Source organism: Hippocampus zosterae, chromosome 1 (assembly GCF_025434085.1).
Source record: "Hippocampus zosterae strain Florida chromosome 1, ASM2543408v3, whole genome shotgun sequence".
In the NCBI taxonomy this organism is placed as follows: Eukaryota; Metazoa; Chordata; class Actinopteri; order Syngnathiformes; family Syngnathidae; genus Hippocampus; species Hippocampus zosterae.
This window is the reverse complement of record NC_067451.1, coordinates 10,030,507-10,054,077: the sequence shown is the minus strand read 5'-3', so window position 1 is coordinate 10,054,077 and position 23,571 is coordinate 10,030,507. Positions and strand designations below refer to the sequence as shown.

At 39.9% G+C, this 23,571-nt stretch overlaps 1 protein-coding gene across 5 annotated transcripts in view; it reads left to right on the top strand.

Moving 5' to 3' along the window:
- The window catches only part of dlg3 (discs, large homolog 3 (Drosophila)), a 98,658-nt gene that overhangs the window by 30,319 nt on the left and 44,768 nt on the right, over positions 1–23,571 (top strand). For 3 of the 5 annotated variants that reach the window (XM_052066066.1, XM_052066298.1, XM_052066233.1), the window contains exons 2-7: positions 16,875–16,928; positions 17,757–17,807; positions 18,013–18,137; positions 19,141–19,310; positions 20,605–20,741; positions 21,470–21,614. In XM_052066066.1, the coding sequence (XP_051922026.1) occupies positions 16,875–16,928; positions 17,757–17,807; positions 18,013–18,137; positions 19,141–19,310; positions 20,605–20,741; positions 21,470–21,614 (682 nt within the window). Of the gene's footprint in view, positions 1–16,874; positions 16,929–17,756; positions 17,808–18,012; positions 18,138–19,140; positions 19,311–20,604; positions 20,742–21,469; positions 21,616–23,571 lie in introns of all 5 variants that reach the window. The other 2 variants (XM_052066147.1, XM_052066382.1) reach the window with 2 other exon arrangements.

The following is a 23,571-nucleotide window of genomic DNA, read 5'->3' as shown; positions in this document are numbered from 1 at the left end:
GACTTTTGGGTGGAATTGTGGGGCAGTGTTAAATAAAATGTGGCTATTAATTAATAGAACCTCAAAGAATTGTGTGTTGGGCAATAAAACACACACACACACACAGCCGGACTCATTGGAAGCATTTGAACTCTGCATTGATTCTTGGATTTGTCTGTGAAGGATTATCCTGAGCGATTATCCTGTGTTGTCGGATGTGTTAGAAGTGATTTTTCCTCTTGGATCTATTTGGGGAAATGGCTGAGTTGATAATCTGAAATATTATACCTGTTTTAAGTTTGGTACACACATAACGATAAAAAACACATTTCTCTCTTCCATCTAAAGTCAGCAAAAGCCCAGTTGTCAGATGCCTCTGAAATGACTATCCTGTGTTATGAGGTGTGTTTGCAGTTTTTCCCCCTTTCCGGTCTGCTCATAAAACGTTCAGGGCTGAAAATCACAAATGTTAAAACTAGGGCCCGATCAGTCTGGATTTTCATTAGCTTTGTTTTTTGTTCTCATGTCGACAATCAACTTGCCGGCGAATCAATCGGTCGGGCCATAATAACGAGCAGAAATGTTTGGGTGTGTTCAACACTGATTTCAGGTAATCTGCGGACACCATGATTTTTACGTGACGCTGAGAACTATCCAGGCCATATTTAAGCCCTTTCACTCCCTTGAAATTAAAGTCGGCAAAATCTAGAATCTCAACTGTCTTTCAGAGACTATCGTGAGTTATAAATATGTGTGTGGGTGTGTTAAAAAATGTTTTTCTTTCCAACGATTCTTGGATTTGTCAGCAAGACATTATCCTTCATGATTACGCTGTGTGATTATCCTGTGGTGTCGGGTGTGTTATTTTACTACCCCGATCTCCTAGAAGAGATTATTACTTTTAAACCTGTTCAATATTTAACCCATTTATGCACTGGGTAAACTGATAGAATGATAAGCTGTCCACTGTAGTAACCGCTGTCCCTGAAAGGGTTCATCTTTTTGTTTGTCTTCAACACCGAGCTCAGCCAAGCCACTGACGCCATTCACAAAATTTGAGCATTATCACAGACCTCTGGTGAAATTCAGCTGAAGCCTGAATCTTGGATGTTAGTGACAGATTATTCTAAATGATTATCCCCTGTTTTGAGTTGAGGTGTTTCCCTCTTCGAGCTGCTGTAAATGTTAACCAGTTTAATACCTGCGATCGCAGGTTGTTAGGACCAATCAACAGACGTTGTGCTTGTGACATGAGACATAATGTCAGCCACTTCGGAAGCATCCCGAATCCCTTTCGCTTACTCATCTTTCTTCTTTGTAGATTCCGTATCCCCTGTGGAATCAAAACCACGCTGCCTCTTGCAGGTCGATCCCGGTACTACGACTTGACATTGTTCGTGGTTACCAAGGGACTCACGATTGGCGTCGAAGTTGTGGTTCTGTTATGTGTGCTGCGCTGCACTGCCGTCTCAAGTGGCTTTGTTGCTCATGATTTTCCTCATGGTGTGCCGGGTGCCTTGTCTTTGAAAAATCGCCTCGGATGTTAAAAGTCGCTCCACGTTGTGTTCCAGTGAGCCAAACGTGAGCATCTTCTGCACGGTAACATTCTCCCCTACATGTTACCACGGCTTGTGTGCAGATCACAATCGATACGAGTGGAGAGCTCCTGAAGCTTTCTGACTCCTCTTCATTTCTGTGGGGGTGTGTGGGTGCTTTCAGAGCTGCTTGCGCTTTTATTGCTTTCATCTGCCATTTTATCAGCTCTTATTTCGGTCACAGTGGAACATCAAGAAGAAACATCTTGTGATTGCAGCTTCTGGTTCAATCCAAACAAACTTGCAACCCCCCCATGACGAACATTATTGAGTTTGAACATGATCAGTCTTGCATTTCCAGTGTGTGAGATCGTGAGTTGCATCATATTTATTACCACACATTCATTCCACACTCACTCATACCTACTGGGATTGAACAATTAATCAAATTCACTCAACATCATAGGAATACAATTTTAGAATTGCAATGGCTTAATTTTGGTTCGTTGCGTGGCTTTATTCATAATATAATACATACAATATAAAGCCTATTGTATGTACTTTGTGTTTCGATACATCGCTTAAATAAGTTGAGTGCTTAACAAGTGCACGTTTCCAGCATTGTTTCATGGAACATGAAAAGTCCAATTTAGGAGAACATGAAAAAAATTGATAAAGCTACAAGCAATGTTTGCTACAAGCAAAGATTTCTTTGCATTATGTTTGGAATGTAATTTATGACTTATGTTTATGCTGTACTTGCTTGGTCGAATGTGGTCAAATTGTCGTAGTGAACGCCTAAAAGACTGCAAGTCTAAGTGTTTAGTAAGTTCGCAACGCTAATTGAAAAAGATAAATAAACTCCTTCATATTGAGTCACTTGCCAAAACATTGATGTGTAATAAATCTCACTGTTTATTGTAATAGAAATTAGCTTATTTCTTATCTGCACCTTTATCCAGGTCTGCGCCAAAATGTAATGGATTCTTTCTTGAAGAATGACTCCTCCACAAAGTTTCACAGATGTCCCCTTTATTGTTTTTGTTGTGTAATCCTGCCGTAAAGCAAAAAAAAATTAATGAAACAGAAGCCCATGCCTGTTTGCCAAGTTTGTTACTCATAAAATTATGCAAGTAACAGTATTACGCTTCAACGTTTCTCTCGTGTCATAGCTTGAGAAGCACATTTCTCGTGTCGATGCTTTGGCATGTGAGCGTTCAGCAGTTTAGCGCCCGTGAAAATACAAATGGAAGGGATCTATTTTTAATGCTGTCACATCCACCTGTGACCAGTAAAAGAATGAAAGAGGAAAGAGCTTTTAGTGCCCCGTCATATAAAAGTGCTTACTTGCTTCTCATCAGCGCTCTGGAATATTATGCAATATTGTCACTGGAATTCATGCTTTATGAGCTGGGAAAAAAAAGAATACTGGAAAAAAAAGCTTTTATATTCTTACCTGTAGGCTTCCTCACCTGCATAAAGTTAAAAATAAACAACATACAGTCGAACCACCTTACAACGTGCCTTGAAGTGACATAACGAATCTGTACGTTATAACGGTATTTTGTTGTAACCATTTCCGATAAAATGTCCGCCAACCACAGAGTATAATACAGAATGAGCATTTATAGAGGTAAAAACATGAACATGTAATAAAGTGTAAACATGTCAATTACAAATACCTGTACATGTATATGAAGAAAACATTATTTTTATAAGACATGAAACAAACAACGGTTGCGATCCTACTTCATCTCTGAAAACATTCAGTCAGCAAATGTTTTGGCGCCATAGGCAACTGCCACTGTCGCTGGCGAAACCAACTGTCGTCAATTTACGTACCTGTAGTCTCTATTGAGATTCCTTTTGGAAGTGAGAGACAATATCAGCCTTGACAAACAGCGAGATTTGCCTCCATTTAGCCGTCCTTTCATGTTTTTATACCATGTGCTATGCCTCCGTGAGTTGCGGCATAAAGTATGTTAAGCAACAGAGGGGAATCCCGCACTGTGCGTTTAGTTCCTAAGCAAGGTCGCGACGGCAGTTAGCTTCGCAGAGTTCGTTGTAACAAAGGCGTTTTCACTATTTTGTGGGAAAAATCTGGGCGTTATAATGAAGTTTACATCATAAAGGTGTTCGTTGTCAGCAAAATCGTGACTTTGAAATGGGAACCTTGTAGGAGTGAAAACTTAAACGTGTTACGTTGAAACCGAGGTTGGGCGGAAACCTCTTCTCTCACGCCCGCGACCCTCGTGAGGATAACCGGATTAGAAAATGGATGGATGGATTTGAATGGTTTCACAAAAATGTGTCGTTTTTGGTTTCTCCTCTAAATTGAGCATTTATGAGGTGTGAGGATTCCTCCCGACGCCAACTTGACGTACAACTAATATGCATTCAACGTACAGTTTTTTGTAATACAAAATGTACACAATGAATTCCATTCTTCGATCCTACCATCCATTTTCTTCCATTTATCCAGGGTCAGGGCGTGGAAGCAGCAGCTTTAGCAAGAAGCACAGGCTTCTCTTGTTGCAAATAATTGATGCCCCCTAAAGAGACACGAAATAGTGGCAAAGCACTACTTTGGTCAGAATGAAAGTCATCGAAAATAAACACAGTTCCTTGGCACCAAGACGACAACACAATTACGGCAACATTCGACTAAATGTCTAAATGAAGCTCCTTAACTCACTTCAACATAGTTTCTTGGAACTAAGATGCCACTGGATGGCAGCAAAGCAATATTTTTCTTGTATGTTTTTATTTCTAGAATTTTTTTTCTCCCTCAAAATTTGCAAACGTGAGAATTTATGATCTATCTATCTATCTATCTATCTATCTATCTATCTATCTATCTATCTATCTATCTATCTATCTATCTATCTATCTATCTATCTATCTATCTATCTATCTATCTATCTATCTATCTATCTATCTATCTATCTATCTATCTATCTATCTATCTATCTATCTATCTATCTATCTATCTATCTATCTATCTATCTATCTATCTATCTATCTATCTATCTATCTATCCATCTATCTATCTATCTATCTCTATCTATCTATCTGTCATAAAAAACATGGCAGTGAAAATCAATCCTATGTCCATTTTTGAGCGACCAGTGATGGCTTGGGAACGTGTAAACCAGGGGTCCCCAAACTATGGCCAGCGGGCTGTATCCGACCCGCGGGCACATTTGACCCGGCCCTCTAACCCTCCTGTTGTCCTCAGGTCAAAATGACCCATCACTGTGTTAAAAACGCCCCAAAAAAACCCTAAATGATAATTTTTTAACTTGACGTTTTATGACTTTTCCTAGATTGTCCCCAACTGCAGAAAAATTGAAATGTTCTTTTATTTACATTTTATTACATATTCACATTTCCATGGAAGCTGGAAGAAAAAAGTACAAAGGTGGTCTTCAGGGCAAAATGACGCATGACGCAAATAGCGTTGAAATCAAGGTCACAAAGTTATTTACAAACCATAGAATGTTTCAGTGTTTTAGTTGTGTCTCAGATCAATTAGTAGAACACGTGAACAAGACGGTAGCAGACATAAACAAGACAACATAGGGGGCGTTCTCGTAGATGGCAGAACTCTTTTTTTGGTGGATTTCAATGGGCTATAAAGAGAGAGAGTTGTTTAGTTATTATTTATTTCCTGTTTTTTCTGTGAAGAACTCTGAGAGGGTTATTTAGTTAATATTTATTTCATTAATAGTGTTATTATTTGTTTCCTGACTTTTTTTCTGTAAAGAACCTGGAAAGGGTTATTTGGTTATGTGTGGCTTTCTGGGAAACAATAATTTTTTTAAAGTCCCCTACGATCGTTGATGTAACAAACTGACACCGCCCCCCATCAGAGAAGGGAAAAGTTATGTGGCCCTCACAGGAAAAAGTTTGGGGACCCCTGGTGTAAACCTATGCTTGCAATTTCCCCACTGCATTTTTCATGCCTTGCTGCAGATGTATAGTACATGACACAGATTTCACCCTTCGCCGTGAACTCATGCACACATCTTTAATTCAATGTAGCGTGTGCAGTGTGCTATTCTGGATCAGGAACATTGGCTTAGAATGCACCACAGTGTACTTATTTTTGTAAATATTTGTTGCTTGAGTGAAGGTTGGTGTGTGTGTGTGTGTGTGTGTGTGTGTGTGTGTGTGCGCGTGCCTGCGTGCGTGCGTGTGTGTGTGTGTGCGTGTGTCTGTGTGTGTGTGTGCGTGCCTGCGTGCGTGCGTGTGTGTGTGTGTGTGTGTGTGTGTGTGTGTGTGTGCGTGTGTGTGTGTGTGCGTGTGTGCGTGTGTGTGCGCGTGTGTGCGTGCGTGTGTGCATGCGTGCGTGTGTGTGTGTGTGTGTGTGTGTGTGTGTGAGAGACAGAATAGGACTTTTGGCATAGCTGTTTTAAGTGCCATCTCGGTCTAATGCATTATCCAAGCAGGCCTTCAGCCATTTGGTCTGACTTCTTATTTGTGTGTGTTTCAGTGTTCTTCCTTTCTGTCATCTTCCTCCTCCTCCTGTCCCCCCCCCCCCCCTGCTCTCCTCCTTCTCCTTGTCCTCTGTCCCCCTCCTACATTTTTTATGCTCGTTCTGGATTCGAGAGGAATCGGCGGCCGCAGCAACACACTGCGTCCCTGTGTGATTGCTGCACTTGATAATGTATGCATGTAGATAGCGCTTTTACACAGATGTACTTGTGTGTCTGTTTATGTTTTAATGAGAAGCACAAATTTTATCCTGTAGATTTTGTTGTTTGTACCAATTTAGGAGAAAATGCCGTATACAAATAACTGTGGTTTATCATTGGAGATTCATTGCTGACCTACCCGTATTAGGCAAAAATTCACCATATGCTGTGACTCACACAAGCTTTAAACACACTTACATATATTAGTTTTTAAAATGTTCCTTGTCATCTGTTGTTTCTCAGTCATTGTCAACAAATGGTAGATGGTCACATCGTCCTCCAAATAGTTCACTATCAATATGTATCGCGATGGGCTGGCTACATCGCATCTCATCTGCCTTTCATCCATATAAGGTCTGTATAAAAGAAGCAGAAAGCTGGGAAGAGTGCTGAGATCCATCTTCGGCCTCTCAACCTATCATGGCACATTTTGACATCAAACCGACTTGCTACTGCATGAATGGCCGAGCTTCAACAACCACATTGCAGTGATTAAAAAATTTGGATTGCAGTTGCACAATGTGTCATAAATTACATCCCATCACAATGCACATACGATAAGATTTTATATTTCAGGGTTTTGAGCGAGCGGGATGCAGCTGAACACCATGACCCACCAGGCCATAAAAATATAGTTTAAAAACAATATTTAACCGTATAAAAAAATTCATATGTACCAGTGGATGAAAAAGTGAAGCTTCTGGTAAAAATGTATGTGAGCATTCCCTAACACACAGTGTAGCATTTTCATTTTGAAATGTGCCTGACACTTATTGTATCGCACAAATGCTAGTTTGACATTTGTATACAGTACAGCATATCAACATGAATGGACTCGGGAACAGATTTGCTTCATGTTGCAACTTCTGACAACCTCAAATTTAATTTGGCTTCTATCTTTACAAAATACTTAATGGATACGCATATTTCACATATTTGGAAATGATGTGTTTGACATGTTCATATTTAAATTTGCACGCAAGATGAGAAAAGATTCCAATGGTTGACAAAATATAAATGTCAAATACTCATCTTGTTTTAAAAGGCATTTATTTGACTTTTTCATGGTTGTGATGAATTCAGCCATATTGTCCTGCTCCAATTGAATCGTATATTCAAACACAAATTATTCACTCAAACTGAAGAGATTTGTAAATCTACTACTAGCTAAATACTAACACGTGAACCGTGATAGACAGGCTAACAAAAAATTCTCAACTCAACTGTATTTATAGAGCTCTTTAAAACAATCATCGGTGTGTACAAAGTGCTGTACATGGAGCAAATATCACATATAGAACAATAAAACAACAAATTAATAACAAAGACAATATAAAGCATCAAACAGTAAGACTAAGATCAAGTCTGAGTCATGCCGTGTCAAATTAGCAAACATGTGGTGGGAATTCCAAACCTTCAAACAAATAAAACTTGAAGGTGCAGGACCAGCAACACATACAGACAACAAATACAGTATTGAAACAGCAAGACGTGGCACGACACTGTAGGTATGTGACTCCAAATTGGGACTTGGCTGCACACTGTAAAAACCCATTAAAAAAAATCTGCAATATTTCAGTGAAAAAGACAACGAACGAACCCTGATCTAGCCACGGTTCACTGTCTTATCATTGGGTCAAGGTTCTCAACTCTGTTGTTTGGGTTTGAAAATAGAAGCAATCTCGGTTTAATACCATGCATGATTACACCCATGGTAGTCTCTGTCTGGACATGGCTTTTGAGGGGTTATTGCCTTTTTATCCTCTGCTTTCAATTTAATACTGTACATACATCAAGAAGGATCTCAGTACAAGCGATATTATTGAGGTTCTATCTTTAAAATTGGTGATGGTTTATTTTACAATAAAATATCATCATATTCCACCGGTAGAGAGAAAATATTCGACTGACCCCTCCAGATGAATTACCGGTGAGCGGTGTTGTTTTCCTGAAGTTGAGCTTCTGACGTAGGCTGCAGTGACATCACAGGCTCCCTGTCAAAAGAGATTTTGGATGAACGTGTGCTTGACTGACAGACAATTTGGCTGCGAGTTGTCCAGCTCACTGGGCCCGAGGCACATAGTTGCATTGATAGGATACTTTTTTTATTGAACGGCGGTGAAATAAGCGAGGTGTCCAGAGGATGGCTTCAGTTACATACATTCAAATCATATGGAAGCATCGAGTCGAACAGCTTCAAATTGTAAGCACATTTAAATGGCAAACATCAAGGAAGTCAAACGAGTCCCGACTAGATTTTAAGCAAATCGAGTCAAATTATGACTTGGATTATGCAAGTCAATCACTCACAACATAGGTTTGTGAGAGATGTTGTGCTGACAAGTCGGGCCGCATTTCATCCGCTCTATGTGGTCAAACGTGCTGGCAGATCCAACTGTATGGTTCAGTTGAACAACATTACAAATCACAGTAGTGGACCTCTTGTATTTCAAGAGCTTCATTGTCACTGCTAAGCGAGCAGAGAGCTCGCAGATCTCGATCAGCCCGCTTATAAAACCCAATATGGGCCGTTGCGGATTAATATTCGCCATTAAAATGTCCAATTATGTAATCAGCCGAATCCAAGCTGTGCATGTGCTCAGTGGAATATCTCATCAGACGGCAATGATCGAAAGGGACTGACTGTGAAGAATGACTCCGTCTGATTTGCAAGAATCCTTGGAAGATATTTTGACTTTATTTTTTTTTCTCTCAATGCCATGTTGATTTTTTTCCCCTCATACTTCATCAAATGAATCCATCCAAAAGTAGTAAGAATGTACAACACGGATTGATCAGCAGCCTTCTACCGTATGGGCGCACGATTTGGATATGTTCAACGAGGACTTGACAGCGCGGTGCACAAGCAGTTAACATGTCTGCCTCACACTTCTCAGATTCAAGGTTTTCCTTTTGTTCACTGTTGACAAATTCATGTTTTTTGGGGGGGTGAAGCATATCCCCACCTTTTCACTGGAAAACTCACCTTGAATCTTTTTTTTGCCCTTTCCAAAGGGATGTTTAAGTTGGAGGGGAGCTTCATTCAGTCAGACCATAGAAATGTCTAATGGAAATATAGTGGTTTGCCATCATCTTGTAGCACCTATAGACAATAATAAATCTTCTTGGGGGAGCACAAATTACTTTGAGGTGTCATTCCAAATCACAAATATGCTGATTTTGTGCTGACTAAGAAATCTAGGACTGTCTAGTTAAACACAAAGCTACTATTCTGCCGATTGAATTGATATATAGGTTAATTGTACCTTCTGCCATCTAGTGGAAGAGATGTATTTGTTCTTTCTGACACTATATGTCACTGGCATAGAGAGATTCATTCATTCATTCATCTTCCAAGCCGCTTGATCCTCACTAGGGTCGCGGGTGGTGCTGGAGCCTATCCCAGCTGTCTCCGGGCAGTAGGCGGGGGACACCCTGAATCGGTTGCCAGCCAATCGCAGGGCACGCAGAGACGAACAACCATCCGCGCTCACACTCACACCTAGGGACAATTTAGAGTGTTCAATCAGCCTGCCACGCATGTTTTTGGAATGTGGGAGGAAACCGGAGCACCCGGAGAAAACCCACGCAGGCCCGGGGAGAACATGCAAACTCCACACAGGGAGGCCGGAGCTGGAATCGAACCTGGTACCTCTGCACTGTGAAGCCGACGTGCTAGCCACTGGACTACCGGGCCGCTGGCATAGAGAGATGCCAGAGAAAAAAAAACAGAGAAAAATACTACGGTACTTTTCACACTGGATATTTTTGGGCTCGTTCCCTTTTTTCCCTCTTTCCCTTGAAGGTGACATTTGCCATCCAGTAAGCCACAGGGTGCGTTTGCAGCGCCGCATGAAGATGAGGGCGGCTTGCCAACAGCTGTGACGGACTATTAATTAATTACTCTCTTGTCTGTGTGTTGTGTTGGGGAAGACAAGGTAGGGGTTTAGGGGTGGGGGGGTCGCTCAATGAGGGGCCGACAGTCACAGTCATGATGCTCAATCACGGCCACCCTATCGGAGAACTTTAACGCTTTAATGGAGCAGTTTTATGGGCGTAGTAATTAATTTCAGCGCGGCTGCTTATTGGAATAAATAAATGGCTGATTTGCGCACATGTTGAGGCGGCAGGGACGGTGAAGTGAGCAGGTGACCTTTATGGTAAGAGATTCTCTGCGTATCATCTCATTAGTGCACCTTTTGTTCTTGACAGCTGACGCAACGTTGTTCACCCATCCTATCGCAAGGCCTTCTCCACACCCTCCCCCAGTTCCCCGTCCCCTCTGCAGCAAACCACGCCACGTCGTGAATGAGATGTTGGCTGCATGGTAATTGAGTCGCAATTGATTGTATTGCAGCGTGGTGTGCAACGGGCCAATGACAGCCAGGGGAAGTGAGCAAGCACCACCGACTGCATCCTGTCATATATCAATGTTTCCCAACCTTTATTGACCGAAGGTGCGTACTGTATTTTACTGTAGAAATAAATATCACGGCGCACCACCAGTCTAAAAAGAAGAAGATGAGAAGGTGCCCTTCTAAGATCTAGTAATACTGGTTGTTACAGAGCAGAGAGAGTATACAGTATGGCTTTAAGTAAGGTTGTGCGCTCTGCTTGAAGTAAAGCAGGTCTTTAGCTTTAGCTTGTCAATGGCGCTCACATTATATGTTTGCATGATGCCAGCGGACTTTCGTCTGTTCAATGTTTTGCTGTTGAAATATTTCGTGTTTTTATTCTCTTTTGGTGTATGGGTTGCTTCTGTGTCTTTATGTATTAGTTGTTTTACAGGTTTGATCTTACCGTAACATCAATGCTAATTCCCTGAAGACCAATTCTGCGTTGTCAGCATGTCTCGAGCAAGGAGCCATTTTGGGGTCGAAGTATTACCATAGTGACCATACACAAGGCACATCGGATTTTAAGGCGTGCTGTGAGCTTTTAAGAAAATGGAAGACTTTCAGGTGCGCCTTTTAGTGCGGAAAATACGGTATGCCCAGCCCAACCTAAAAATAGTGAAAATCCAGTTTCTTGAAGCTCATTATAGAGGACATGAAAGTCAACAAATATAAATTGTACAAATATAAATTGTAGAATACAGTACAATATGTCCGAATAGCATTTTCACAACAGCTGCAGTTGTAACGAAGTTCTTTACAGAACATTTAGCATAAAATACCAGTAATACAACAGACCATACCATCGACAATAAACAATCGCAACAAAAATTCCTACATCCGCCTTGTTTTTTGGAGTGGGGAATGAGTTAAGATAAATATACATTTATTAATTAATTATGAGTAGGGGGCTCTCCTGAAAAGTAGGTAATATGCTTCCCTAAAAATCTGAAAATAAGCGAATTCACGATTTCCGATCCGCAAATATGCTGGGATCTACTTGAGATGTTAGCTTTAGTGGACTTTTGTTTTGGTATGGTTCAGTTGAACATTTGGTTGCTGAAATATATCATGCAACGTTTATGCAATGCTTCCTGAAAATGATGTTATACAGAAAGCTCCCTTTTTTTATTTTTGTTTTTTGTATATGGTCTATGTATCGCAATTCGGTCTGGAATGGTCATTGGATATTAACATAGAAAACAATGATAAAGCATGATTCAAATGGGATGGTAGAGACAGTCAGACTGATGAGGAGACATTAAGGCAGGAAGGAAAAGAATCAATTACTAGAAAAATAAAAGCAGACATGACAACTTGATGGGACTCAAAAGTCAGAACTTTACATCAACGACCTGACTTAATGTTTTTGGCTGAGAAGTGTTTTTGATTCAAATACCGAAATTACAGTATGACTTTCCTACTACATTGGAGAAGGTTGTCAAGCAAGGCCGTATTGTACAAACTGTGAAACCTTGTGAAATTTCTTCTTGTGTGGTGCGACCTCACAGGTTTAGTTTTCCTTGGAAAATGTTGGATTTCAAATTGCTGTCCATCATTATGGCTTTGGGCTGTATTTGGATCACATAACATGCTGCTACACTTCTAGTTGACTCATCCGCCATTAGCTGTGACTTTCTGGCCACGTGGCCCTTCCTTCAGCGTCGGTTGCATCATCTGCAGGGGTCCGACTGTCATGTTTGGCAACACTGGAGACTGAGCTGCCATTTTGAGGGGCTCCAAGCTTGAGCCCTACAGTGCTGTGCGTGAAGTACCAGCAGAGGGTTAATGAACAATGTGGCCTTACGGTATGAATTTTACACGTTTCTGTTTATTGTGGTGTAAAAGTGCACTGCATCACAGCGAAAGGTGGTGTGTGTAATACTGCTGTTACTTCCTTTATCAAGTGTTAAAGGAGTGGGAACAACTTCTTACGAGCTAGCCTGCAGTTTCGGAATCCCAAATGCCCACTTGGCATGCATTGCAGTTTGGTCATCCAGGAAGGATGCATAGATTTGGTACTGTCATGGGAAATGAAGATGAAGGAAAAATTTAGCCTGAATGTGCTCTTAATGAGCTGAACACTGAAGTAGGAAGGGCTTGAATAACATATTGGTACAACATGGAAAATGTTTATTAATTTATGAATCGTGTCACAGGAAATATGGATGGCATAAAAACACATTGAAATTGGGAATGTGAAAAATAGCATACCATGTTTTTTGGACTGCAAATCATACCGGATTATAAGGTGCAGGCTCAATGAACAGGTCTATTTTGGGAAATTTCTAGATAACAACCATTCGCACTCACAGTCACACCGAGGGACAATTTTGAGTGTTCCATGAACTTGCCGTTTTTGCAATGTGGGAGGAAACAGGAGTACCCGTAGAAATCCCAAGTAGGTACGGCCGACTGTGAGTGCTATTCAGTCGACAACCATGCCACCCTTCTGTTGAATCAATGTAACTATTTAGAAATGTGGATGGCATCATGTTAAAAATAATGAATGTCGGTATGGATGTAGGGCGGCCCGGTGGTCGAGTGGTTAGCGCGTCGACTTCACAGTGCAGAGGTACAGAGTTCAATCCTAGCTCCTGCCCCCCTGTGTGAAGTTCTCCCCGGGCCTGCGTGGGTTTTCTCCGGGTACGCCGGTTTCCTCCCACATCGCAAAAACATGCATGGCAGGCTGATTGAACGCTCAAAAATTGTCCCTAGGTGTGAGTGTGAGTGCAGACGGTTGTTCGTCTCTTTGTGCCCTGCGATTGGTTGGCAACCGGTTCAGGGTGTGCCCCGCCTACTGCCCGAAGACAGCTGGGATAGGCTCCAGCACCCCCCGCGACCCTTGTGAGGATAAAGCGGATCGGATAATGAATGGTAAGGATGTAAAGATTTTGTGAAATAAAGCTTTTCGGCTATGAATATGTTGGAGCATCTGTGTGAGGAGGAAACGCAGGCAGGCGCAAAGATGTGCTGCGAGTGGTGAGTTGCAGCAATGGGATGCTGCAAAATAGGCCTGCTGGCCAATGATGTGTGCAGGCAGCGGTTGCCAAGGCGACACATTGATTATTTAACAATTGGGATGAAGCTTGTGCCCTGCATTCGCGTCTGTGGGTGGTGTCACCGTCTCCGTAGTCAACCACGCATTTGACACACAGAAATTGTGTATTTTCTTCTTGTCACTGTCTGCTTTTGATGCTTGTGAAGTAACTTACGGGAAATAGAATTTGGTTCATGCCTGCCTTCAGTGTATCTATACAACGGCTTGCATACTACCGGATTGAAGCATTTTGTCATCTTTAACATTGTATTGCCCAGACCATCCTCTGTTTTATAGCAAGTAGTGACGATCGATATGCTGTAATAATTTTTTTTCATAATACAAAATAGTCATTTAAACTAAACACACAGCTAACTCAAATCATTTGTCATAGCAACACACTACAATTGAATTTTTCCCCCCGTTTTTTTTTACCCTGTAATGCTGTTGCTCGGTAGAGTCCATCGTGAAACAATCTATGCTATATGTGGCTACTGACTTCATAAAGCATATATTCAAAAAAAGCTAAATATTTATTACATTTTGTTTATTGTTCATGTGTTTGTTTGTTTTTTAAAAATTGTACAGTAAACAATTGTCATTTTGTGAAGTTGTTTGAAGGTTTAGATGTTTTGCATGATATATTAGCTCGCAGGCTTGCTTAATTGAAGGTTTTTGGTTGAACAGTTTGATGTTTCATATATGGTGTTTGATTATGACTGAGGTTGTATCCTCATTTGTATTTTCTCGTACTCTGTGTGTTAACGTAGCAGTTGTTTCAACCTTTATAATTAGCATAACAACTATGCTCATTTTCGTTAGCGTGTCCATGGTGTTTCACATTTTATGTTAGCATGGAGCTTGCATATTTTTGTGATTATCCAGTATGGTTTTGGTTGAACATTTTGGTGCTCAAATAGATATTTTTGATAGCAGGAGAGTGAAAGGGGCTGAGAAACATTTTCAAAAGTGGGTTTGGGTTTGAAAAAAAAAAATAACATGTTTAAAGCATGTGGAGGGAATGGTGGTATTAAAAAGGTTTTCATATGGTCTCTATATGGCAGTTTGTCCCCTTTGTGGTGTTTCTGGAATGTATCCCCAATAATCCATACTCTCAAAGAAAAAAACTACAATGATATGGAGGTGTTTGTCTCCAGCCTGAGGAGTGTGTGTTGTAGCCTTGAGCATGTGCAACCTGGATTGCCATCAATCTATGAAATGCCATCGACTTGACCTCTGTAATCCTTAACCTACTTCCCATTTAAAGGATTATCCAGATGCTGTAAATTGCCATTTGGCCCTCGATGGCCTTACTAGAGACCAGACGGACAAAAATGTGTGCTAAGATTTTGTGTTTCTCCTTTCGTGCGGTCTCACATTGAGAGTATTCGTCTCCCTTGATGCGGCCCACAGATATAAATGGATGACCGTTCTAGGAACCGAAGCGGGTGAAGGGCGCTAATCCGGTCTAATCCCAAGTACTTGAGTTGTTTGCTCAATATTAAAGAAACGCATGTTGAGATTACTTGTCCTGAGATTATGTTGTGATTGTTGTTTTGTTTGTTTGCTTGTTATGTCAGATGGCGATTGGCTTTTTACAAAGTATAAAACAGTGATTTTATACCACTGCTGGATTAATTTTAGTGCCTTAAAGATGAGTTTGTGGGTTAACCAACACCAGTAGCTTTCTTGACTCTAAATTCCATAATGCAACTGGTGCCATTTTGTATGTTTCTTTTGTTTGTTTAAAACAGGAGGCATACAATTTGTATGCAGTAGTTCTTTCTCAGGAACAGAAACATTTAGTATTTACATTTTTTGATCAATTAATATTTCATCTTTATTCTTGTAAAATTGTGCTTTTTTCTCGTTTAATGTCTTTGAATTCATTTTATTTTAACATCTAAAGTCATAGTACACTTGCCATGTACTATGACTTTATAATATTTTGACTTTCAATGATGCAAAGGGCTACTTTTGATATTGCATCATGAAGTGTGTTCAATTTGAATCACATGTTGACGTTGGAAGTGGGGCACGAAGGTCGCGGGTGTAGGCAGGACACACCCTGAACCAGTTGCCAGCCCAACGCAGGGCATCCGCAGATGAACAACCATTCACGCTCACGGTTACACCTTGGGACAATTTTAAAGTGTTTCATTAGCCTGTCATGCATGTTTCTGGAACGTGGGAGGAAATTGGAGTACCCGGAGAAAACCCATGCAGACACAGGGAGAATATGCAAATTCCACACAGTAAACCTGGAACAGAAGTCGAACCTGCTCCATTCTCTTGTATTACATTGGTCTGAAAGGAAGCTTGCTGAAAGAAAAATCATCATAGCCATCATCATCATCATCTTCAATCCATAGTGATGACTTTTTTTGTAAGAATATTAGGAGTCAAGTCAATTATAAAAAAATATTACTGGTATATAAAAATAAAGAGTGAATTTTACTCAGATTAATTAATTTAATTCATAAATATTTTTAATGTATATGTGTTACTTGTACTAATGAACATTTTTAATTCTGTTATGATCACATTATTTTCAACATATTTGATCAATCTTTTGTTTTTATTCTGCCTACATTTGCATTTCAATAATTCAGAAGAAGTAAACACATTTTGTCACACTGTCAACCTTTTTACTTTAAAAAAATTAAGGAAATTTATTATTTTAAATTTGTTTATGAACATATATATTGAATAAATATGTAAAATGATTCAATTTACTCATAATTCTGTTTAAAATAAATAAACCAAACATTTAGGAATGTTTGATTACATTTCATAAATGTTTAGAAATACTAACATTGTTTAGTAAATTATGTTTTTATTTCATTTATAACAAACTAATTAAACAATTATTATATACATTCAATTAAAAACTGTAACTTTAAGGTATAAAGTTGTTTATTGTGTTTTGTAAAACTGATATGTATAATATTTTACTCAGTCTTAAATTATTCAGTTATTTGATTAAAAATATTCCAAATTGTAACATTTTAACTCGAGTTCTTTGTTGCTTTTTTTGGTTCTTATTTTACCCCAGGGTTGAATATGTGTGTGTGTGTGTGTGTGTGTTCTTTCAATGGTCTCTGGGCACCTGTGGTCATTTTCAACCCCTCGCACCTTCTCGGCTTCACTTGACTCCCATGTGATAATGTGTGTGCGTGTGCATCCACCGTCATCTGCTGAGATAATGTGTATCTCTTCATATTCACAGGCCAACCCTCCCCCCATCATTGTCAACGCAGACTCACTAGATGCAGGCCCTTATGTAAGTATCTCCTCCCTCTCTGTTGCCCCCCCACCCACCCTCCTCTTCTCCCACGCCCTCTGTTTCCCCCGTGTGTGTGTGTGTGTGTGTAGATGTTTGCCATGTGGACATGCATATCCATTATCCATTTGACCTTTGACCCAGCCTTTTGTTTTGCCAGGATACCACATTGCACATTTATTGTCACGACCAACAGCTCGAATAAACTCAAAATCGGATTTTATTTGAGTGTTGATGTGAAATCAAACAATCCATCGTGTGTTCATAATTCTGTTCGTTTAGAAAATTTGAGGATTTCGCAGCAATATTTTGGTGTCCAGTGTTGCCTTGAGATAGGATAACCTGATTTCCGAGTTTGGATGATTTTGTTTGCTCAGACTTGTGAGCACCCCCCCCCCCCCCAAAAAAAAATGCATTTTCATCATGCATTTTCCAATTGAAGTTTACAAAAAAAACCATGAAGCCAAGGGGATTGCAGCTTGGCTTTGCTAACAACCAAAAAAGGCCAATATAAACACTATGGCTGAGCTAACTAAACTAACTAAAACTAAACTGAACTAAACTAAACTAGCATTGATTGTGTGGTAGTTATAAATCATTAGGCCTGTGATATTTGGTCAAACAGGCAAGATAACAATACTCACAGGGATATAATCTTTATCCCCTGTGATGAACAGCTAATATTCCTGCAGTTGACTGGGGTTGAGAATGACTAATGAGTTTCCTATTTTGAATTGACCAATAGATCCATCCACGTGTGTGTTTTGATAAAATGCAAGCCAGCCAGCCAGCCTTGCTCAGCAAAAATTGTTTTCTCTTGTGTTACAGGTGAACGGCAGCGATGGCATGTACAAGTATGAGGAGATCATCTTGGAGAGGGTAAGGAAATGCTACTTGTCGAAGTATACGGCAATATATCGTGGTATTCACTCAACATTGGAAGCAGTATAACGTAACGTGTTCTCATTTTTGAAAATGTACACATTCCACCCCTAAAATTAGGATTTTATTCCTTATATTGTTTTCATTACTGGAAAAAAATCATTTGGGATAATATTGCAACATTATTTTCCTACTTGTTCAGGGTAACTCGGGCCTGGGCTTCAGTATAGCGGGAGGCATCGATAATCCGCACATTCCCGACGATCCCGGGATCTTCATCACCAAGATTATTCCGGGAGGAGCGGCCGCCATGGACGGAAGGCTCGGGTAAAGATGACTTACACTCATACTGTATAATACTGTATACTCATACTACAACTTCATTTTTCTTAAATTCTGACTTCTAACTTCCATTATCTAAAAATGTTGTTGTAACTTTGTTCTCATCCAAATAATATTTCTTCATTCTAATATTACAGCTGTTATTGTAAAATCACTATAGTATTGTAACCTTGTCATAAAAATATTTTTCCACTGTAAAAATAAAATTTTGTTAACACGCTAGTCCTTTTTTTGTATATTGTAAATTTAGTTAACTGTTGTCATAATTTTTTGTGGATGACTTTTCTAAGTTCGTTATTGTGTTTGCAAAAAGTTACCTTTTTTTGAGTAAAATAATAAATAAAACTTTCAAGTAAAATACTTTCTCACTTCTCAATAAATTTCACACTAAAATACTCTGAAAATTTTTGATCTACTTTTTCAAATGTTACTCAATTCATCTTGTAGAATTACCACTTTTCTGTCATATTGCACCATTGGTATCATGAAATTACTATTTTTTTGTTATCACCATGCAGTGATGTTTTTGTCCTGGAGGCCCAGTGCGTTTTCCTAGAAATGTTGAAAACTAAAGTGAAGCTAGAGAACTACTGTCAAACCCAAGGCCCGGGGGCCACATTTGGCCCGCCACATCATTTTATGTGTGTCCCCCACCCCCCGAAAGAAAAGCATATGTGTCAACTTGCATGATCTTTGCTAATGAAAAAATAAAAATAAAATGTACCGTAACGTCAAATTGTCGTGTAATAAATGACATTGAGAATTTGCTATAATTTCGTTAGCCTGTGTACAGTCACTTGAACAATAATTGAACAAACTATTATAGTTGACTGGTTTCAAAACTAGAAATCCATTAATTCGCTGTGTACAAGCAATACATGCGATGAGACGATTCAACATTTTTTGTGGTTTCACCGTCATAACGACAAAAAGGAATTTGACACCCCTGAGCTAGAGCATTTGTAGTGATGGTACGACACATCCGCAGGGTTAACGACTGCGTGCTCCGCGTGAACGACGTGGACGTGTCAGAGGTGGTTCACAGCCGGGCGGTGGAGGCTCTGAAGGAGGCGGGGCCGGTGGTGCGCCTGCTTGTGAGGCGAAGGCAGGCCCCACCCGAAACTGTCCTGGAGGTTAACCTGCTCAAAGGGCCCAAAGGTAACGCACACATAACCATTTCAGTTGTGTAAATGCAAATCTCAAGAAATTTCCCATGGCTGGCCATTTTTGCCTGATTTTTGTCATTTAAAACCTGACCCTTTCATGCACCCTGTAACCTGATAACATGATAGGTTGTCTACAGACATTTAGTCATTTTTGGACAAGAAGAGCTTTTTCATGTAACATTCCTAATTTGCAAAAGTCTGCACTCCAATGGAGCATCTGAATGATGTTTAAGATTAGATAAGATAAGATAAGGTATCCTTTATTTGTCCCACACTGGGGAAATTTACAGCCTCCAGCAGCAAGAATGTGGGTAGAAAGAAGAAAGAAGAAAAAAGAAACAAACACCGTTCAATTAAGTGCAATATAAATACAAAATGGATAATTCGCAGTGCTATTTACAATTGTTTTTCACATCATTTAATTATTATTATTATAGTTGCTATTTTTATTCAGCACCCTGACAGCAGTCGGTAGGAACGAGCGTCGGTATCTCTCCTTCTTGCAGCGCGGGTGTACCAGTCTCTGGCTGAAGGAGCTACCAAGTGCTGTCAGGGTGGGCTGGAGAGTGTGGGAGGGACTCTACTGACCATAGGGAACATTTTCATTCTTAGTTGTTCTTTATTTTTTTATATTAATTGTGAAGAAATGGCAGATTGCCCTGATACCGTTAAGTAAAGGAAGCACGTGTTTGGAAAAAATACAGATGCAAATAAAAGCGTTAACAATAATAGTTAATATGTTTTTGTATTGGTTATCATTAAAAAAAAAAACTGCAAAAAAAGATAATAATAATTGAAGAAATAATTCAGACAAAAGAAAACTGAATGATGCTTCTTGGGTTTCTGGCTGACTTTTTTTTTTCTCATTTCAGTGGAAGCTCCCTCTGCAGGTTGTAGGAAAACTGCATTATTTGCAGAATATTTTGGCTTTAATCTTGCAATAATATGAGTGTACTAAATTGTGGTTGTTCTGAATGCTTAATAAACAATTGTGTATTCAAATAATTATCATGAATACATTTTGTATTCAAAGGCATTTTTTTCAATAAGCAGGTTTTGCGTTACTTTATAATACAACCTTATTCTCATTCGATCGCAAATAGATATACACCACTGTCTCATCTTGACTTGGCCAGTGTACCTTATCAAGTGTCTACCCAAGTTAATGTAATCATAAAAAGCAATAATGAATAATGTATTTTGTCCCAACAAGTAATGTTGTAGGTCTTGTGTGCTTTGTATGTTTTATTTCTCAAATGTTGCACTGTTTTACGTTAATCTTCCAGGACTTGGATTCAGTATTGCCGGAGGCATCGGCAATCAGCACATCCCGGGTGACAACAGCATCTACATCACCAAGATCATCGAAGGGGGAGCCGCCCAAAAGGACGGACGGTTGCAGACGGGAGACCGCCTTCTCGCTGTAAGATCCTCTTCATACTTCTTGTACAGCGGTACCTTAAATCAAATTTGGGGTCAAGTGGAAAAAAAAAGAAGAAGGTACCGATATAGCAAAGAGAGCCAAAGATGTTTATTTAACTGCATAACACTGGTCAAACACAAAAAGGCAAAATGAAAACACTCACAAGGAGCTGCTGTAAGCCACAACTCGCATCCAGATGCTCACACAGAAGGAACTACGGTATGTTGAAGTGAAGGAGGAGCTTCATTTCGTCAATTGTTGTGCTTTGCTCTTGCAGCATATTCACGCACATACAGTACAGCATGAACGTGTGTTTGGCTGGAATGTGTTTATGGCCTTTCAGTTCCTTTCATTGGCCAATATTAATTGGCTACACATGTAAATTGGGTTTCACGCTTGGTCATGGGATCGAATACAGTGGTAAGTCATGGTACTCAGACACGACCTACTGCTTTTGACCGCACTTCTCACCACGCGCACACCAACACAGCCAACCATGGACTTCTTGCACATGGTTGCAATATGTCCAAATCTCGCTTCATCCTACGTGCTGTGATCGCATTGGTTGGTGTGACGCCTAAGTGCCATTTTTGTTGGGTTTTTGTTTACATCTTCACCAATTTTTTGACTTTGGGAAAGATAACTGCACACATATGTCTAGATTATTCATGTGTGTGTGTGTGTGTACCCCACCTGAGGTTTTCTCACAACTTGTGTTCTTGGTTCAGGTGAACAACATTGTGCTTCAGGACGTGCGTCACGAGGAAGCAGTGGCCGCTCTGAAGAACACGTCCGATATGGTTTACCTCAAGGTGGCCAAGCCAGGACCAGTGCACCTCAATGACATGTATGCCCCACCCGACTATTCCAGCAGTACGTATTTACTTCTTCTTTCTCTCTTTTCCTGCATATTAGGGATAGTCACGATAATAGATTGTTTAGACTTGACTCCTTATCTTTTTATTGCACTGATTACAAATTAAATAAAATGTAACCTTGAATGACCCTCATAGTAACGGGAGCTGAGATTTTTGAAATACATCCCAAAACATTCCTAATAATGCCAAATTTAATTCATTTTCCCATGTACAGTATATAATTATTCTACTGATTATACAATCAATTTTATATTGGGGCGGGATCACAATGAATGTTGGAACTCAATTTTCCAGGGCCATTGAACGATGTACATTCCATGGGGGGGAGAAACTGAGATAGTCTGAGCGACAGACTTTTTCAAGATTCAAGCTGTCGTTCTGCAAATTAATTTTTTTTCGCATTGACTTGCAAACAAAACTTTGAAAACAAGCCACATAACTCTGCTTTACTAAAGTCTGCTAGCATAATGCAAAAACGCCAGAGACGAACTAATGAACAGCCTTGTGGTGTTACGAACCTTTATGTCGAGGATATTTAAACACAAACAGCGGTGTGAAGCACTTGCTGTTCCACTTTGGAACAGTACTCCCAGGCATATATTCTTTATCCTCCATGAACAACACCTAACACAAGTGGGGCTTACTGAGGAGCTGTGATCGTGTCCCTGTTTAACTGTGTATTGTACAGTACTTCAAAAAATGTGTCCAAAACTGTTTCGTTCTTGCCATAATTATGTCATTAATGTTTTTTTTTAATGAAGAACAATATATTATATAGTGCTCTTTTTCCTATAAAAAATACAATTCAAACTTGGATTTTTCAGCCTTGGTGGAGGTCTGTTCGTGACTTGCATGTGCTATTCCATGTTGAATGTTAACTTAGAATCATGTTAGATTTCTACCACCTGTCATCTCGTGGAAGAGCCTTTTTACTGTTATGCCAGTTAATACACAACACTGGCGTAGAACCATGAACAAAGCTACATTATTTGTCACAAATAATCATTTATGGACTAATTAAGTGAGACTCTATTGGCACGATGTTAACTGAGAGGTGAATAAATACTAGCTCCAAATTTGTTCCTCCTCAAACAGTGACCCACTTCTCTGCAAATACACTTTACATAAACCTAACATTACATAACACAATAAGGTAACTCTTCTAAATAATGTAATACCGTCTTTCTTTCTTGAGGAGTGATGAACCTGCATGAATTTCTTGCATAGGATCACTGCTCTCTTGCCCAAAAACGCCTGAGACACCCACATCGTGACAACTATGCGCGCGCGTGCGCGCGCGCACACACACACACACACACACACACGCATTTCTTCCCACAGCAACAACAAGCTTAGTTCTCTGCCTCCCACTGAGTGTGGCCAGTTTCTCACATCCCACCTGCGCATGGGAGCCTACAATCTCGAGGCAAAGTGTCTCCAAATTCTTCTTCGACAAGCCATTTCGTAAGCACGCTGACTTTATTTGCCTTTGCCTCCATGCCACCCATGTTCACATGATCAGTATTTAAAGTGCATTTAAAAGTGCGTGAGAGTTGTTGGTGTTTTTTGGGGGGGGGGGGGTTGCCGACCTGATATGGAGTCTTCATGTGGAAAGTTAAAAATGAATAGAAGAACTTGTTTTTTTTTTTTTTTGGACATGACATTAAACTCCTGTAAATTAATGGTTCACTTGTTCCCAGATTTTGTGCGCATACTTCTCCATTAATCATCATATAAAGAATGAAACAGTTTTGGCATTATGATTTCATGCTTCACCTCAATGGCCATTGTGCCGCATTCTGCCACCAGGGAGCGGTATAGTACCAACAGACATACTAGATACTTTAATCAAACTGATGTTAAACTGCAGTAAAATTTGTCGGGGTTTTTTTTGAAGGATGTAAAATATAATAACTGTTATATAGTGGTACCTCTACTTACGAAATTAATTG